The following is a 19,525-nucleotide window of genomic DNA, read 5'->3' on the forward strand; positions in this document are numbered from 1 at the left end:
TCATCATCTGTGGCATCATCTCCAGGTTTTTCTGGACACACCTCATCGAGCACAAATTTGTACTCTTCAGCAATTAGAACAATATCCAAATTTCGTTTCCAATCAACATAATTTGGACCCTCAAGTTTGTTTTGGGTAAGAATGGCAGTAAGGGGATTAAAAGCAGTCATTGTTAATCTGGGAGACATTAAATATTTAAATAGATCAAATCAGTTTGTATTATGAACATTAAAATTCAAAACACATTATATATATACAATCTATGCACCTTGAACAACAAATTTCGATGGGAAAGAAGCTATTCTTGCAATATACATATATAATGACAGATTTTCACTCCATAAACTTAAACATGTCATACTCAGATGGAGAGTAAACTGTTAATTTAAGCCAAGTGAATATCAACATTCAACATATATTAGTCCCATTGAACCAACATGCATACTCAGATGGAGAGTAAATACAAATAATCAATGACTAGTATAACATAGTGATTATTCATAATATTTTTATCCGATATGAAAGAAGACCTACGTCAACGTGTAAAAACATTATATCACTGATTTTTTTAAGCCCGGGGACCAAGGGAATTGATCCCCACAATTTCTGGAATTAAAAACAACTAAAAAAAAATTCAGAATTTTAGAAAAACAGCAAAAACACCATCTAAACGACCCCGAACGCCCAAAAAACGACTTCAGTCATGCATGAAATCCATGAGTATTGCTCACTGGGCCGTTTTGCATGGACCTGCCAAGTTTCAGGTCAATCGGAGTCCGTCAACTTTTTGACCTCCGATTTTCTGCCCTAATTCAGCAGAACGTGTTTTTCCGTTTTACATGATAAAATTCAATTTTCAGATTATTCTAACTCAACATCACCAATATTAAAAGGATACATCAAGTTTCCAGAATAATCAACACAACCCATAACAGATAATCACACCAAAAAAACAGTGCAGGTTTTCAGAAAAACAAACTTTGCATGTAATTCAAAACTTGCATATAGAACATGATATTAATCCTTATGGTTTATCCTAATTATTTAATTAGACGTGAGTAAGCTCTGATACCAATTGATGGAATATATACCACAGCGGAAGCAATAACAGAATCTTATTCACGTGTAATCTAAACAACTAGCATGTATGGAGATTTTAGGATTACCTCTTGAAGCGTAAACACAACAAATCTAGGTCGTTCTCCAGTTCCTCAGTTGAAAACACACTAGCAGATTTCCACAGTCTTCTACTGTGTTACCCAAACAATAACCGAAAAAAAGAATTTTGGGTGGGAAAAATTCTAGTAGAAACCTCAGTCAGAATCATGTAAAAAACGTCCAGCCCTTATATCCATATATATAGCTGCGTTTTTTAGGTCAAAACCGTTTTCAAAACCTGTTAGGTTTCCTTCTCCCACTAAGGGACGGTTTCCACGTTTTCTTTCCCACTAAGTAACAGTTTCCACTATTTTCTATTATTTAGGCACAGTAGGGACCACAGAATTTAATTAACAAGGCTTCCTATTATGATGTTAATTTCGAAATTCTGAAACTAATTTCCATCATAATAAATTACGAATTATTCCACTAAAAATTCGTAATTGCACTCCTTAGTTCAATTTCGAAATTCTTCCATAAAACCTTATTTAACTCCCCATGTTAAGATTCAGATACTAATCAATCAAATTAAATTACTGACTATTTAATTTATTGATTACTTCCTTTAGACTTACACTTAACTTATTTCATGTGTCGGATACAAAATCCACCGGCCGGGTTTACACATGAAAACTTATAAGCTTTCATAAAGGAGTATCATCAATCTCAAAATTGAGACATGGATTCCATCAACTAATTATTACTTCGCCAATGTATATCATTGTTATCCAATTTACCAGGCTTATTGACTCGCGAAAGAATCTCGCCTTTTAATAAATCAAAACAACAAGTGACATACACAGCTAATAATAATTATATCAGGATTAAGAGTATAAGTACATTAAATGGACTAGAGAAATTATTTTATAAAGTTAGTATAAAATACTCATCTCTACTTGATCCGTTCAATACATACAAAATGTACTAGCACAAGAAGTTGGAATTAAACCATTCCCATAATTAAGATAAATTATATTTAATCTTGTGCTACAATCATTCCGATGATTTGTCCAATTCCATCATTAGATTGTGAACATTAACTTTTATGTCTTACAAGAACCGATAATTTAATCTTCCGTGTATAAGCTAAACTCTATACACTAAATCATCTACTATGTAAGCAATGGACGCACAAACCAACACATGATCTATTTAAAATGAAACTTTATTGAATTTAAACAAGTAAATAAATAATTATTCATAAAGAATACTATAACAATACGCATGACTTATAGTATATTCTAACAATGTTAACATAAACTTGAACCAGCGGCAATTTACCGAAAACACAAGAAACCAACCAGGAAAAACTCAAGTTTTTTAGCTAGACATTTTTTTGTCAAAAAATTGTTCAATAAATTATATGACAAAACAAAAATGTGACTTATTAGGATTTATTGATAAGGAAAAAAAAAGGAGGCCGACTATATTTCTTTCCTGGTACTTTGATGTATTTAATGAAAAAAAAAACATAAAGATAACTCCACATTTATTAAAATTATATTTGTAATTTAGTTTTGCTTACTCCTAAGCAAAAAGTAACACATGCTCATTTGCAAAACTTGTCTCCCACAATATATCTTATTTCGGTTTTTGGCATAATATTGTACATTAATTTTGCAATTACATCATTGAAAAAGTAAATTTGAGCTTATTGTTAAATCAACTATGAAGAATAAAACCAATGTTAGAAGAAAAACGGAGGGAAATAAAAGATAAAAATATGACGGCAATCCTAAATTTTATCACGGTGGCTTATTAGATATACTCCATCTTTACAAATTTTATTATTTAAAAATAGGACTCTTAATAAACTTTAATTTGTTGTTTATGTTAACTTAAGTAAATTGGGTGTGTACGCTGCGTCTTATATCTTCCCAAAGGACAAACCTTCTACAGAAATTCAAGAGACCGTGTTCTTATAAAGTTGTAAATTGACATATATTTTTTTCTCAATTTCTCCAATTAAGATCAGAACCATATTAAATGTCAGGTTTATTTGTTGGAATTCTGTGTATTACAAAAAGGGGTTTTCAGCTCCGATCATTCGATTCACTTTCCTCTTCTGCTTCTTCCCAGGTATGTGTACTCAAATCTTGTGAAATTTTTTGATGTGAATTTAGTTAAAAGAATAAATTCATATATTTCTTACTTTTTGCATTTGAATGAGCAGAAAGAACAAAGAATTAGTGTAGGAAGCCATGGATACAAGAATGAGGAGCTAGGTGAAAAAGCTAGAGAAGCCAAGCAAAGATTGGATCACAAGCTAAGAAGGTAATTTCAGCTGATCTGTGAATAATTTTTCTCAGTTTGCTTACTTTTAGTTTACTACATAAATTTAGGTAAAAGTTTTCATTTCACATGTTGCACAAGAGTTAATTGCTATGCTAATCATGTTACTGTATTAAGAAGAGGATGTGTATCTGCTCTTTTTTTTTTTTTTTTTTTTAAAAATCTTTTCTTTTTGTGTGTTTCGTTCTATAACTCAAGAAAATCGTGAAATTCTATTTGGGTAATTTTTAGGGAAGATCGGGTTAAGGTCTGCGTACACACTACCATCGCTAGACTCCACTTGTGGGATTACACTGAGGATGATGGGTAAGGTTTGTTGTTGTTGTTTAGGGAAGGTCATAGGCCTCTAGTCAATGTTAACTCATAAGACTCCAAAATCTAATTAGGAGAGCTTATTTTGCTTGCCTTCTTGAGATTTTTGCATACTATATTTTCATATTTTTGGTTAATCATTTGGTATCCGGAACCAACTGGCTGGACTAATCCATATATGCGTCACATATGGTCCACTAAAAAGGGTACGCTCTGTACTCAATGTTAACTTACAAGACTCCAAAGTCTAATTAGGAGACCATATTTTGCTTGTAGTCTAGAGATTTTTCCGTACTCTAATATAAAGAAAGAACATTCTCACTTCTTCAAGATAAAGTAAAACTAAGCTTTTAGCTAAAATTATCCCTTATGTTTGGGTAGGTAAAAAGGCGTCATCCATATACAACCTTGTGCCCCTTTTAACCTTTAACTTTCCAAAGCTTGAGCGGATTTAGTTCGAGTAATTGAATGAACTAAAGAGATGCTAAAACTAATGGACAAACCGCAAGTGACTTGCCCATGAGAGGGCGATAGCAAGTTTCGTCTATTCTAAATTTTCATAGATATAGTTATTTTCAATAACAGGCATCTATACGTAACTCAGGTTGTCAGTTTGCTCGGGCTATTTTACCTCTGTAATGAATAGAGATTGTATGTACTTAAATGATGTTAGAATTTCTTCGCTCCTACTCGTCAACTTTCTGGTAACATGGCAAGGGTATTAAAAACTTATGTGCAGTTGTGATCCTCTGTTGGAAATCACTGGTTTGATCTTCTTTATATAAAGTCCTAAAATGCGTTTCTGAGGGTAAGTTGGCCTCTTGATGCGAGTGAATTCTAACTTGTAGGATTTGATAAGCATCTTGTTTTGAGCTTGCCTTGGGAAGTTATCCAATGACGGAAGGTGGGATAATGTGAAAAATGAGGATTTTGGTGGAGGTTTGATCTTTTTTCCACATCTGACTACTGCCCTTAAAAGGAACTTCTCTTTTGTTAACTGACTTAATATGTTGTGCTTAAGAAATATATATAAAGATTCTGTTTGATCATCTTCCCACGTACAAAATCTGCATTCTGCATTCTGGTAATTTGTTTCTCCTAGTCATGAGGTCATAAATTTTATTTTACTACTTACCTCTGGGCCGTCTAGGAACCTGGGGTGGTGGGCGGCGGAGAAGATTTATCATCAGTTCACTGTTACGTATTTGTTTGTTGGATTTCATCAGTTGTATGGGATGGGGTGAAGTACAGAGTTGGGTGTTCTTTTTGCCTCTCATGTGGTTTTCAAATGTGAGCTGCTGTTTCTTTGCGTAGTCTGTTAGTTAAATCCGCTCAAATGTTTCTTACTGAAAGGGTAAGGATGCTCAGAATTATAAATGGAGGACCATCTTGACCTATCTTTAAACGTAAAGGATAATTTTGGCTAAAAATTGAAGTAAAACTTGCATGTCATGCTAATTATAGGAACATTCTTGACCGAAGTTTCACTCCTTTTAGCTTTGTTATAAAATGAAATTACAGATACTCAAGCATTTATAAAATTTCGTTGATAAAGGATTTCGTCGCATATTGGATAGCAATAATGGAAAATACCTACTCACACTCATTGTTTTACCCCGAACTACATTTCTTTATCATGGTTATTTGATAAATTGGACTATGTGAAAAGTACATGTCATGTATTGGTTGATTTAGTACAAACGCATGGTGTGAGTAAGTTTTTCCCATACCAACAACCATGTGATTGTTTTTTCTTAAGGCATGCATCTCAATATTAAATCCCCATATTCGGTGCGGAGTTAAAGCATTCTATGTTAATGTGATGTCGGTGAGTTTATACTTTCATTGTGGTTACTGAAAACAGGAGAAGTAAAGAAGAAAAAGTTAATGATGTCGAAAACGGGCAACTAGAATCAAATACTTTGCAGAAGAATTCAGAGATGTTTAGATTGAAGCAAAACGGAATAAAGACATTTAGCAGGGTAGTAAAACAATGGAAGGATTCAGAAAAGGTTGAATGCACCATTTGCTTGGACCAATTCAAGATTGGAGATAACCTAATGCATTTACAATGTGACCACAAGTTCCATTCATGTTGTTTGGTTCCATGGTTAGAGAATCATGCCTATTGCCCTTGTTGCAGAATGGAGATTGCCACTTGAAAAATTGGTTGGGTAGAGTTTGTACAGTTAATAATAACAACAACAACAAACTCCGTGTAACCCACAAGTGGGGTCTGGGAGGGTAGTGTGTATGTAGACCTTACCGCTACCTTATGAAGATATGAGTTTGTACAGATGAAGTTTTAAATAAGAGGATTGATTGTATCATTGGATCAAGTAGTCCAACCATTTGTGTTTTAAATAAGTCAACGGTTGATTTGTCGAGAAGTGAGATTCAGTGGTTCATTAACATATTATACTAGATTTAGAAATTATGTCATTTGAATCCTTGTGTTATATATAGTAATGTTTGCTGTTGTTTTGGTAATATTGCATTTCATCATTCTTTCTCTAGCATCTATCTTGATTTCTGCAGGTTTCCACTAGGAAGATGCAGAAATCTACACTGAAAAGGGGAGTGTGAATCTTCTTGCACCAAGCAGTGATCTTGCCTTTTTCTTGGCTTTTGCTGTGCAATTCTTGTAGTTGTATCTGCTGAAAGTTTAAACGACCAAGTTTGTTCATTGCTTAGAAGGCAGCCCGGTGTACTAAGCTCCCGCTATGTCCGGAGTTCGGGGAATGGCCGGATCACAAGGGTCTATTGTCCGCAACCTTACCCTGCATTTCTGTAAGAGGTTGTTTTCACGGCTTGAACCCGTGACTTCCTGATCACATGGCAGCAATTTTACCGGTAACGTCTAGGCTCCTCTTCTATGATATGGATAGAAGGAGTTGACACTATTAGCTGATTTTAAATTCTTTTCTCAATCACTTTTAGTAATGGTAGGTTAACTATAAGCTTATTTTTCCAGCAGTTGCTATAAATGAGCCTTCTGTCTTGCCTATACTTGGGTCTTAATGAAAATGATTAATATTCTTATTATACTACAAATACATATTCTCCTTTACTAGAGGGTAATTTGCATTGTTGGTATGGTGCAACTATTGTTAATAACCCAATCGTATGACAAAATGAAGGGGGGAAATTACATTACCGTAATCATATGTATTTTTCGAGAAAATTTCATCGTTTGTCTCTTTTTGTGTCAGTTATTTAGCGAATGGCCTCCTTTTTATTTCTCTTGCAACTAATGGACCTTATAAAATGAGAAAACATTAGATCAGTCTAAATTTTTTTTAGTTATTGCAAACTTACACCATAGTCTAATGTTTTATAAGTAAACTGAAATATGAACAAATTAGACATATGTTTAATGTTTTCCAGAAGGGAGAATTTTTCAAGGGTTATATTTGTACCGACTTTTAAAATATGGACAAAATCTAAACACTGACATAAAAAGAGACATTTGCATAAGGAAATTTTATACCCTATAGAAAAGCTTAGTACCTTATTTATTTTAAATAAATACCATTTAAAAAAAATATATTATATAGCTACCTTTTATCTTTTATAGCAAAATATCTAATTATAGTTATATCCTACACTTAAGGCGCCATATACGCTAATTAATATTTTTCTCTCTTCTTTTTCAGATTTTCTCTCACATAATCACGGTAAATTTCACAAACCACGTTCTCTCTCTTTTTGCATACACTTTACTCTCTTCTCCCACAAAACTATGATTGTTGCCTCTGTTCGTTGCCCTAGTGGTTATAGCAGAGATTTCTTTTCTGGTTCGACTCGACGTGGCTGAAAAAGCCAATTTCTGGTTCGTTGCCCTAATGTGAAAATCTTGGATTTTTTTTTTTTGGTTCTCTAAAATGGGTATGCAGGTAGCTACTGGAAAGTAAGAAAATCTGAACTTGGATTGGTTATTCTTGGATAAATATAGATAAAGAGAGTTTGATCCAAGATTTTGATCATGGCTTCGTACCTGGGTATTCTTGGATAAATACAGATGAAAATCTGAACTTGGATTGGTGAGTTTGACCATGGCTTCGTACCTGGGAGTTGCGAGGAGTGGTACAAAAGCTACGATGGTATTGGTGTGTCAAAAGCAATGTACAGGATGCGTGGGAATAGTGAGATTCAGGGTTTTTGCTCGACAGCAGATTCGTCGGAAATTAGGGTCTGTTCTTGAACAAAGACGACGGATTTTGGAGCTGACCAACTTGTTTTTCTGTTAATATATTTCAATGTATTTTCAACGTATCATGTTGTATTTTCATGTATTTCATTGTATTCATTGTCTTTTTTTCCATTGTAATTCAATGTATTTCGTTGTATTCCATGTATCTCATTGAATTTACTGTCTTTTTTTTCATTGTATTTCAATGTATCCCGTTGTATTCTATGTATTTCATTGTATTCACTGTCTCTCTATATGCCATGAATGTATTCATATGTTTTTTTTAATTAATATAATTTATGTATTCAGATGTATTATATAATTTCTCTGAAGATTGCTATGTTTTTTGTGTATTTTTCGGTTGAGAATCTTTTTTATAACTGAAAATACAAAATTTGTGTGTTATAATTGAGTTTGTTGAGTTATATTAGGAGTCTATTATGTTAATTGATTCACTTTCCGTTTTAAAAACAGTGTAATCCCCTATTTCACGCCGTAAATACAGTCGAATACAATAATCTGTCCAACCGTAATCCCACGTTTCACTCTATGAATACAGTCGAATACACTCGAATACAATAACTGATTAGCGGGACTTCCCTGATTCACGCCTATTTTTGCTACTGTATTTATGAATAAAATAGCTTAAATACATCAAATACATCTTATAACCACAGAAAATGTATCTATAATCCGTAATATAGCAAATGGTATCTATAGATGGTTAATTACTACTAAAAGGTAGTGCTTTATGAAAATTTTATCTTTGCATAAACCAGCCGTAATTTTCCAAAAGTGTAGGGCTTTTTTCACTTTTAGCCCATGTCAGAAACTATTTACATTTGATAGCCGAAAGTGTATAAAATTTATATATAACATACAAAATGTATATATATATATATATATATATATATATATATACAAAAAATATACATTTTTTCGGTTATTATTGTGAGAGCGGCTATACAATGTCATTTTCCCAAAAGTGTATCTGGGCTTGCCATGATTGGGCCTATAACTTGTCCAAACAGGGGCCAAAACGCATCCAATAAAGTCAGAAACAGTTGAAACTTTAGAAAATGACACGACGTCGTTTTCATACTAGCCCAACGTTTTAAAACTTCAACGGCTAGTTTTTCCACTGACCGTTTGGAACCTCTGTTCATTACAACAAAACCTTTCACCATCAAAACATACAAGAAAATTTTCACATTCAAAATACAAATAGGACCAATTTCATACCTTAAATTCTCAAATCAAATCCTCACAATACAAAAAAAAGACTTCTTTTTTGAATTCAAGAATGGTTTATTCATACACACCAACATACTACAGCTCACTTCATGATTCAATCACTTCTCTTTGTAAAACCATTCTTCCATTTCCTTTCAAGAAAAGGCGATTACCTGCGATTGCAGCTGCTGAGCAAAGGTTGTCGAAGCAGCAATCCGACAACCTTAAATGGCAGCAAGAATCTTTTCACCAAATTCTTAACTTGATGGGTCTTTGTAAAGAAGGAATCTTGGCTGAATCTGAAGTTTCTGCTTTCAGATCACATCTGCTCGATACCCTTATCGCGTCTCCTGCTGATCATGAACATTCTTCTATCTTAAGGGATAAGTTGATCTTCTTGCAGGTAATTTTTCCCTTTTTCACTTTCTCTCAATTTTTTCAATTTGTGTCATTTGATGGGGAGGAAAAATAGATAACTCAATTATTTTGTATTTTTAAGTTCATTTTCCAAGTTCAACTGAAATTTCAGCTTTTGGGAGTTGGGTTGTTCTCCTTTTTCTTTTGGTTGTTTTTATAATTATATATTTTTGGCTTTTCTTGTTAAGCTCAAATTTTTTTAATAGCTGTTCTTTTTGAAGGAATTTAGTCAAGTACGTTTTCCAAATTAAACTGAAATTTGAGCTTTCGGGAGTTGGTATTTTTCTTTTTATTTTTGTTGTAAGCTTTTAATAAAAAAAAATTGGACTTTTCTTTTTATCTAGTCTCAATTCTTGCAATTTGTGTCATTTGGTGAATTGATTGTTGATTTTTTATCATGATTTAATGTGAACCATAGATAGCTATATTTACTTGTAATTTCAAGTACGTTTTCAAAATTGAACTGAAATTTTAGCTTTTGAGAGTCAGGTTTTTTTCTTTCTTTAATGTAATTTTTTTGTTTTTCCTGTAAAGCTGTAATCATTTTTATGGTTATTGTTAAGTTCATTTTCAAATGAAGCTGAAATTTCAGCTTTTGGGAGTTGTTTTTTTTTTTAAATTTACATATTTATAAATTTTGGTTTTTTCTTGTAAAGCTTAAATTTTTATGGTGTTTCTTCATGAAGGAGTTATTGTATGCAAAATGTATATCAGAGGAAGAGTATCATACATCAAAGAGACCATTATTGCAAAGGCTAGCAGTTCAAGGAGCTGAGATTGAGGCAAAACATGTAGTTGTTGGATCAAAGAAAGAAGGCACAGATGATGAATGGTCTGTTATAGATTTAAAGGATGAAAAATCCTATCTTGGCAAAGAGATTTCGAGTTCGAAGCAAAAGCAAAACTCAGCTATCAAGCAAATCAAAGGAGGGGCTGCTTCAGTTTTTGGCTTTGCAGCGTCGAATAAAAATGGAAAGATCAAAGAAGAAAGGGGCATACTTAGTGAAAATTGTAAGCAAGATTCTAAATATGAAAGAAATGAATTAGGAGTTTCAACAGAAAATCCCTTTTGGAATACTCATTTGAAGGAAAAAGATAGTGAAACAAAGTCTATTCTTATGGTAGAGAGCTTACCTAGTGAGCCAATGAAGGTAAAAAAGCAAAGTGGAGGTGACAAATCAAGAAAGAAACCTTTTAAAGGTCTGTTTTTAAGAGAACAAAACGAAGGGCAGAGCGACGATCATCAACGTGCTGAGCCTGAATCTGAAGGAAAGACGAAATCAGGGAAAAAACAATGGGGATTTGATGGATTCAAGAAGTGGAAGAAAAATGACTGTGAAGATGAAACAGCTCCATTGTCGCTTGATGAGAAATCGGATGGTGGAACTTACTTAGGTCAGCTTGTTGCAGAACCTGTTGGAGAAGGTCCTGATACTAAGCAAATTAAAAGGAAGCTGCATCCTAATGGTGCACCCTCGGATTTCTTTGTCGATAAGGTCTCACTCATACACATTCATTTATTGAAGAAAAGTAGACTCAAAGTACTTATCTATGAACCTGTTTGAGATCTAATCTGCTGCATGTTTTTGTTGCATATTTGCAGGTTTTAGGAGACAGTATCAAGAAAGAGCTATCAAGAATTCAAACAGAACTTGGCGCCAAAAATTCAAGTGTTGCGTTAACGTAAGCAAATATCTGTTTCTTTATGTTACTCTTTCTAGTGTTTTTAGACTTGTTGAATAGAGTTGGATTTTTACTAATTGGTATCACACAACAGAGATGATCAGATTGAAGCCATTTCAACTAGGCTTCCAGTTGACAAGGCTGACTTGAAAAAATTCTTCCCTAAGTAAGCACACTTGTACAACTTTGTGTGTAACATGTAGAGTTCTAATTCTACGCGAAATCAGACATTACTTCACACTAATTATTCTGTACTTATTTCTTTGACGATTTCAGAACATGGTGTGATCGATATGGAGACGTTGTTTTGGATGTTGTAAGGAAGGAATTCAAGAACCATGTTGGGGAAATGGGAAACTTAAGAGGAGGTGGTGGTATTATTACAAGGGAGAAGAAGAACAACTCAAAAAGATGGACAACATTTGATGAAAGTGATGATGATGAAAATTGCCATCCAAATCTATTTGCACCTCAACAAGATCATCATACATTCCCTTCTAAACAAGCCAAACTCACTCCTCCTTTGAAGAGTGGTCAAGTTTATGTTAATAGTAGCATTGATAAGGGCCTCAAATATAATCCTTTCTTTGATGTTTAAAAGTAAAGTCATTTGGACAATGAAAGAAAGCTGAGAACTAATCAGCTTTCTTTGTAATGGATTCTACTTATAGCTGTAGCCTCCAAATGGTGTGCTCTACCAGAGATATGTTTATTAATTTATTCCTTTAGTCAAACCTTAAATATGTGATTAACATTAATGTAAATCATCTTTGGATGGTTTTTTCCTATTTATTTATGTTGGGCATGTTGCCATACATAGTAAATGTGATTGACAACCATATTGAATGGTGCCAAAACATAAATTATAACATCTTTGTCCTCCTTGTCTATACTTCATACTATTTGAGAAAACTTTCTTTAGCTACAACTTTTCAATCATGTCTCGTACTATGTTAGCCACAAGTACACTCCACCCAAGGCTTAGGCAGACTGAAGAAACCACCTACCAATTTGTACGCTATCTCACATTATCTTAACCCCGTTTTATTGGACATCCTTGGGTGCGGCGACTCATCTACATTCTACTTCAAAAAAATTAAAGAATCAAGATCATAACTAATCTTATCTTCTTCTTTTTCCCTTTTTTTGTTTGGGGTTGGAGGGGAGAGGTAGAGGCGAACCCAGGATTTGAAGATCGGAGGTGCACTTTTGGATTCAACGAAAATCTGCTTTGTATATAGGGTGTCCGCTACTAATATATCACTATTTCTAAAGACATAATACATGAAACTTTTGCCAAACTTATCACTATTTCTAAAGACATAATACATGAAACTTTTGCCAAACTTCACGGGTGCCAGGGTCGCCCCTCTCGATATAGCATCCGGCGAGGGCGGGGCGAGGTGCGCGCGGGGTGGGGGGTGGGGGGGATGCAGAAAATTGTCTGCTGACATTACTTTACAGACTTCTGCATCAATATTTGACTTCCCATCTCAAAATGATCAAACAAAACAAGCAAGGATTCAAATTGCAGACAAGACAAGCCAGATCTTGGCTATGAAAGTCTCTACTATAATATCATATATAGATATGGAACTTCCCCTATTAGAGACATATCTGTATACATTAATGAGAATACATATATTCACCTATTTCCTAAGCCTCCACCAAGTACAGTGGCACGTGCATTGTAATATTATCTGTTCGATAAACATTAAAATGTGCCTTCTTAACAAGGGTGCATGCAGAGTGAAATCTGCCATATACATCTGTACAAGCTCTCCACAAAATTGCATGGGGCAAAGTCAGAAAGAAGAAAAGGAAGAGGCCCTTATTCTCTCACCTTGTGTTGAGAATAAGGCGAACGATGAAAACTTGGGGAACTGAAGCTACCCATGATCCGATCCTTCCATTGGAGATACAACAGTCTTTCCTTTGCTATATTTACCAAATAACAAATTATGGAGCCAGGTTTTAGCATGTGTTCCTTTTCCCTCTTCCCCTCCCTTTCCCTCTCTATTACACTAGAGATACCTCAAAGAGAAGGTGCTGCTGAGTTAGAAACTGAACCTTCAACAAACCCATTTCGGACATCTCCTCTGCAAAGTGGACATACACTGTGAAGAGGCAACATATGGAAAAACACCATGTTAGTAAAGCGGTGAGAGAATAGAACTAATGTATAGAAACATAAATCAACGGTTAGGTGCAGTTTCATGTTACCCGTGTATCTCTTTGAGCCATTTATCCACGCATGATACATGGAACTCATGGTGACAAGGTAGAACTCGTATTTTATCTCCGTCCTCATACTCGGCTAAGCATATGTGACACCTACAAATTGTATAGCATGATCATAAATTACAAAATTAGAACCATCAAAAACCATGATAGTCTGGCATATAAAATTACTACCACATAACTGCATCATATCAGTTGTCAGAAAAAAATTTGCTTCAAATCATAACGCCTTATTGCACATAGTAACTGGTTTTAACTCGTCTTCATATAATGCTACTCCTTCCAACCCATTTTCATTCACCTGCTTTACTTAGTTCGTCTCAAGAAATGCTTTTTCTTAATGGATGTTCGTGCCAAAAAGATTAACCTCTTTCCTTAAACTTTTTTTTTTTTAAAAGAACCTCTTGATAATTCAGGTGACATCTTCTCAAACAATATCTCTGTTTTTTCTCAAAGCAGACTCCTATTTGTAAACACTTTCTACCAAACTCAATGCGGTAACTAATCCAAACATTCATCTCTTCATCTCTACAATGCCAAATGGTTAAATGAGATTGGGGTTATTTTTTTTTATTTTTTTTTGGGGGGGGGGGGGGGACACAATACAGGTAGTTTTTACAGGTACAGAGAACGGAATATAAAAAAATAGAAAAGTAGTCCAACAATACCAAAAATTTTCTGTACAAAGCAACATAAATTCTCCTTTTACAAGAACAAGGCAGCAAAAATGTGAAACATAAAGATAGAGAAACTTACTGTGGGACATTGTTGCCGGTATCTACTTCCTCTGATTTTGAGTAACTCTTCACCGGGAACGAGTCCACAACTGACTCTGGAGCTGGAAGTGATAACACAGATAAGGACACTGACATCGGTTGCCGATGTATTTCATCCAGTACCTGCAATTTGCCATTAATGTCAAAAAGTTGATGGCTTCCACTAATGAATGGAAAACCACTGCTAGAACATGATGAATCTGTCAAAGAAAGAGAAAACTTAAATGTAATATAATGTATCTCTAAATCATGCAAATTAAGGGTATTTAACAGGTCTACATACCAAGCATTGGGTATTACGTATAGCAACAGATTAAGCAGACCTATGTAGATATTTATCTAACATTACAACAGCTTCCTCTCTTCCAACCTCATTCCCCTTATCTCTGTTCAAATATGTTGCTCAGACTCTTCAAGAATGTTGTCGGGTTTGTGTTGGATCCTCTAAAAGTGGTGCATTTTGAAGGAACAACACTGGTGCAGCAGCATATTTGAAGTCTGAGCAACATAGTTAGAAATAGCTGGCTGTTGGGCTTCTTACAATACTAGCATTTACCAAAAAAATTTATCATTCATTGTGGTCTTTCATAATTGTTATCTTGGCTTCGGTTTTCTATATATCTTGTGTTATTATTGTGTGTTGCCACTGCTTCTTTCATCTTTTCTTTAGCTAAGGGTCTATCGGAAATAACCTCTCTGCCTCCCAGGTAGGGTAAGGCTGCGTACATCACACTCTCCCCAGCCCCCACTTGTGGGAATCCACTCGGTTTGTTGTTCTTATTATGGCCTTTCATGAGATTTTACCATTCATGAGAACCTTTTAAATACTCAATATTGGCTTAGTTCTTTAAGTTGGATTCACCTTCATTTACAAAGATTCACTACCAATGACCCATTTCTACATGTACTTCTTTCGGTCCTTCCAATATAAAAATTCTCTCCCTCCCTATTTATAAGACCCACTTTCCATTGTGAGACATGCCAATTTAATTCAACCTACACATGGTATTGTTTTATACTTATATTATTAGATATAATTCTTATTTCTTCAACAACTCAAATTCATTTAAACAATTAAATTTATACAAAACGTGTTGTTTTCGCATCACATAGCTTTTCGATCATTAGTCTTTTGTTCTCTTCTACCAATTCAATCAACGAGTCAAATTACCTTATTAAGCTTCGTACCTAGAGCCCGTTTGGATTGGCTGAATTTAAGTAGCTTTTAATGAACCAAGTGCTTAAAAGCATTTTTTAAGTGTTGGAGTTGATTTTACAAATAAGCAGTTACGTGTTTGAATAGAAGTGCAGAAACTGAAAAAAAGTTGTTGAAGTGTTTGGTAAAAAGTGTTTATCAATATATTTTTGGTTAAAAGAACTGAAATATCCTTAAAACTGTTAACTCTATAAATGAGCTGATTACCACAAAGACTTTTAATTCTAAATTAATTCAAATATAAATTAATTTATATCTCAATCCATTTTCAATATAAATGGATTAGATAAATTTTAAATTTGTTTTGCTTACATATCTTTATCAAATCAATTTTCTGGGATTAAACTTTATATTCCTTCCATTTTAAATGAATAGAAGCCAGCGAAATGCAGTAGAAGCCACTGAAATGAAGAATTAGAGTACTAAATACTTGAGTTTCTTTGATGAAAATTGCATACAACAACAACAACAACAACCCAGTATAATCCCACTTAGTGGGGTCTGGAGAGGGTAGTGTGTACGCAGACCTTACCCCTACCCTTGGGTAGAGAGACTGTTTCCAAATAGACCCCCGGCATCCTTCCCTCCAAGAACTTCCCACCTTGTTCTTGGGGAGACTCGAACTCACAACTTCTCGGTTGGAAGTGGGGGTTGCTTACCATCAGAACTCACAACCTCTCGGATGAAAATTGCATACTGCATCAAAATATATTCCATGTGACATTTAGCTCATATTAAAATAAAGATATATTCCAACTCTATGCTAGGGCACAAATCGATAGAAATTACAGCAGGTTTCTTCACACTAATTTTCTTGAGCATAATATTATTGGGTGATTGTAAGAAAGGAGCCCTGAAGCGATGCCGACAAATCTCATTAATAATTACTCCGTACAGGTACCTGGTTATGCTATAACCAAATTTAAAAATTATCCTAGAGAAGAAAGAAAGAATAAGCCACATAAAAGAAGAAACAGAAAGATAGACATAGAAGGAAGACAGAGACGAGATGGACAAATGACACAGGAAAGACGACGAACAAGGAAGAAGGGTTAATTTTGGAATTATATAAAAGATAAGGGATAGGAAAGTAAATTACTTGGCCAAACATGGAAATCGGGCACCCCCCAACTTATGGCTTTAGCTTGTTTTGACTTAAAAGCCAAGTACTTTTACGCATTTTTTAACTTGCCAAACACAAAAACAAGCTAAAAAGGGCTTAAAAGCTAGCTTGATCAGCTTTTAAGCCCACCCAAACACCCTCCTAGTCTAATTGCATTACATGAAATGGAAGTGTATAACGTGGCGAACTGAAAAGAACAGTAGTACTAATTGTTTGCACCAGTCCTAATGCGTGATGACCCTTAAACGTAGTAGAAAGTATATTCCTACTAAGTAGGTGACAATCTTAACCGAAACAGCCTTTTCCTTAAAAAGTAAAATGAACTTTTATTGATAACGAGGGGAAACAATGGACTGCTGAGCATTTAATAGGGAAAACTGCTCCACATATTAAACAATACTGGAGAGGCCATAAAGAGACCAAAAAGTTGCAATATGAAAAATTACCTCAAACAAAGCCTCAGCAAGCATAACTATTCGTGATATACTTGCACGACTGCCAGTTTCTCGACTCATCAAAATTGTCTCACATGAACATGGGCCATCTGCGTGAATCCCAGTTGGACAAGTGGCACTTCGATGATCACCAGCAATAAGACCACCAGGAAGTCTTTCCCACATCTGCAAAGAGATAACAGCCGTAACTTAGTGGAGCAGCAATCAGACTTTCCACTGCAGCAAAAAATAAAGTACATCACGTCACCTCAGATCTGGAATGCCGTCGCCGTTCATTACTCCCACTAGTCCGACTTCCATTTGATGGAAAATTACCTCCAGCCCCCTCATGAAGGGAATTATCGCTAAAGTCCAGCAGTAACCTGTCATGAGATGCTACATTGTCTGAATAATCATTTGGAAAACGAAAACTCCGAGGATCAGCACGCCTCCTAGGACTTCTCCTTGAAAAAGAATCCCAAAAAAGTCTTCTACTATTCCGTCTTGCTTCGCGACTAGTTATTTCAGCAGGACTATTAGAGAAAACATTGGGAGAGACATTCGCCATATCAACGTGAAGTATACTTCCATCTCTTAAACTCTCTTCCCTTTCTGACACCAGAAACTCGAGACCTGAAGATGGTGTATCCTGACGCAAATCATCTCCTGCCAAATGTGGCGTAAGTGAAGAATCCGAAAGAACAGATACAGAACCAGAATCGGAATTATTGAAGATAAGGATTTCATTTGTATGATTTACAACAAAATCTTCACTTGATGAAGATTCTCCGTTTCCGTGATACAATGGACTGCTAGAACGAGAGGACCCGGCAAATATTTGAGAGACATCTCCATTCGCTGTAGTATCAACATTATTTACAACATCATTTTCTGTCCTTTTGTTTAAAGAAAGTGGATAGGGAAATGGTCTGTCGTCTCGAGATGTACTAGCAGTTTCACAACCTGTACTTCCAGGTCGATATCGAGTGACTAATTCCATGTCTTTGGTTGAGTTTTCTCTTCGGTTACCTCCCTGAACATTAGCATCTCCAGATGTAGATTTTTCACTATTTACCAAATTGCTCGCAGATGAAGCTCCACGTTCAGCTCGGGAGGGAATAAAATCAGCCGACGGGTCCTTCCCAGAGTTTTGGAGCTTTCCTTTGTCAGCGTGTTCTGCAGCATCCACCAGCAATTCAGCTGGATCATCTTCCATCTACAGATTAACAAAAAATATGAATTGAATTTAAACACCTAAAGTACCTAACTCTACGTCAAACTTCTCGTTTAAGATATCTAAGCACATGGCCCAAACGGTCGTGCAGCTTTAAACAAAATGAGAAATACAAGAACCCCAGATATCAGTTCATTGTGTGATAAATACATTCATCTTTCAATGGACAAAAGAGTATGAGGCCAAATACTAGAAGCTGAAATTTGAACATGGTCTCCAAGGGTTTCACCCACTTCATTGACTGCTAAACCACACCCTCGGATGCCAATTCTCAAAATAATATTTCATTATCCAAAACATCTATCAATTTCTTTAAACAATTTTCCTTTTCTGCATGTCATCCAATTCTATGGGATTTTCTCAAAGGGACCAAAACATATGACTATGATGTACCTTTGAGGAACTGAATAGAAATGCAACAAAACAAGCCCTATAAATCAATTAAATCACATAATATGAAATCAAGCATTATAAGGCAACTAAAAACAAAATCAAATTCTGGGGTCTATCAAGAAATTCATAATAATCACATAAACATGATGCTTCAGAAATATCAAAAGGCAATAAAAATCAAATCTTGAAATTGCATTTAATAAATAATCAAAAGGGGTGCCTTTTTTTCTTCTATTTGCAGCAATAAAAAAACAAATCTTGAAACTGCATACCTCAATTGCTGAGCGAGAGGATGAAGCCCCACATATGAAAATGGATGAAAATGTGCATTTGGTGCGATTTGGGCGACTTGGGTGTGACCCCAAACGGCTACTGCTTGAACCCATTAGACCCAACCACCCCTTTTCTTCTTCCTCAAGAGAGAGAAAAATAGAAATAGATATAAGCAGATAGATATAGGGAGAGAAAGAGAGAAGATGGAAAGTCACTCTCCCATTCAAGTTCTTGAAAATCAAGAATCCATTTTTATTAATATTTTTTTTCCTCTTTGTTATGTTCTGTGATGTGGTTTTTTCTAGAGGGAACAATGTTTTGTTTGTATGACAAGGTGATGACATGTTGCTTTCAAATTGATTTGTGGTTAAGACCTAATATTGAATGTGATGGTTGTAATTAATTCTTGTGGTATGTTTTTTTGTACAAGAATTCTTGTGGTATGTTACCTATTATTAGTCTTGTCTTATTTGACTTGTTTTGTATAGCTTCCAGAATTTAGAAATACTATGCTAGGACAAGTAAGATGTTGACTAGTTTGAGTTCAA

At 34.9% G+C, this 19,525-nt stretch overlaps 3 protein-coding genes across 12 annotated transcripts; 2 read left to right on the top strand and 1 right to left on the bottom strand.

Moving 5' to 3' along the window:
* The first annotated feature begins 2,953 nt into the window (after positions 1-2,953).
* LOC104236375 (RING-H2 finger protein ATL81-like) lies at positions 2,954-8,154 on the top strand. Of its 10 annotated transcripts, XR_011403665.1 has the most exons (6): positions 2,971-3,237; positions 3,332-3,432; positions 3,682-3,756; positions 6,301-6,615; positions 7,419-7,439; positions 7,659-8,154. XR_011403665.1 is itself a non-coding variant. In XM_070162691.1 (4 exons), exons 1-4 carry the CDS (start codon positions 3,145-3,147, stop codon positions 6,332-6,334), a joined length of 303 nt encoding a protein of 100 aa, XP_070018792.1. In that variant the 5' UTR covers positions 2,971-3,144; the 3' UTR covers positions 6,335-6,816. The 10 variants fall into 10 exon arrangements, 3 of the variants coding, with proteins under 3 accessions (XP_070018792.1, XP_070018791.1, XP_009788592.1); XR_011403671.1 differs by lacking the exon at positions 3,682-3,756 and adding an exon at positions 4,611-4,701 and having other exon boundaries at positions 2,954-3,237; positions 7,419-8,154; XR_011403666.1 differs by lacking the exon at positions 7,419-7,439.
* Positions 8,155-9,119: 965 nt separating this feature from the next.
* LOC104231964 (uncharacterized) lies at positions 9,120-12,171 on the top strand. Its single transcript, XM_009785052.2, has 5 exons — positions 9,120-9,590; positions 10,291-11,100; positions 11,208-11,287; positions 11,382-11,453; positions 11,564-12,171. Exons 1-5 carry the CDS (start codon positions 9,258-9,260, stop codon positions 11,883-11,885), a joined length of 1,617 nt encoding a protein of 538 aa, XP_009783354.1. The 5' UTR covers positions 9,120-9,257; the 3' UTR covers positions 11,886-12,171.
* A 667-nt stretch (positions 12,172-12,838) lies between these two features.
* Positions 12,839-19,292, bottom strand: LOC104231965 (uncharacterized). The gene is made up of 6 exons (XM_009785053.2): positions 18,977-19,292; positions 17,346-18,293; positions 17,090-17,263; positions 14,285-14,427; positions 13,511-13,621; positions 12,839-13,404 (listed from the first exon to the last, which is right to left on the bottom strand). Exons 1-6 carry the CDS (start codon positions 19,088-19,090, stop codon positions 13,323-13,325), a joined length of 1,572 nt encoding a protein of 523 aa, XP_009783355.1. The 5' UTR covers positions 19,091-19,292; the 3' UTR covers positions 12,839-13,322.
* Positions 19,293-19,525: the final 233 nt, after the last annotated feature.

This window comes from Nicotiana sylvestris, chromosome 11, assembly GCF_000393655.2.
Source record: "Nicotiana sylvestris chromosome 11, ASM39365v2, whole genome shotgun sequence".
Lineage (NCBI taxonomy): Eukaryota > Viridiplantae > Streptophyta > Magnoliopsida > Solanales > Solanaceae > Nicotiana > Nicotiana sylvestris.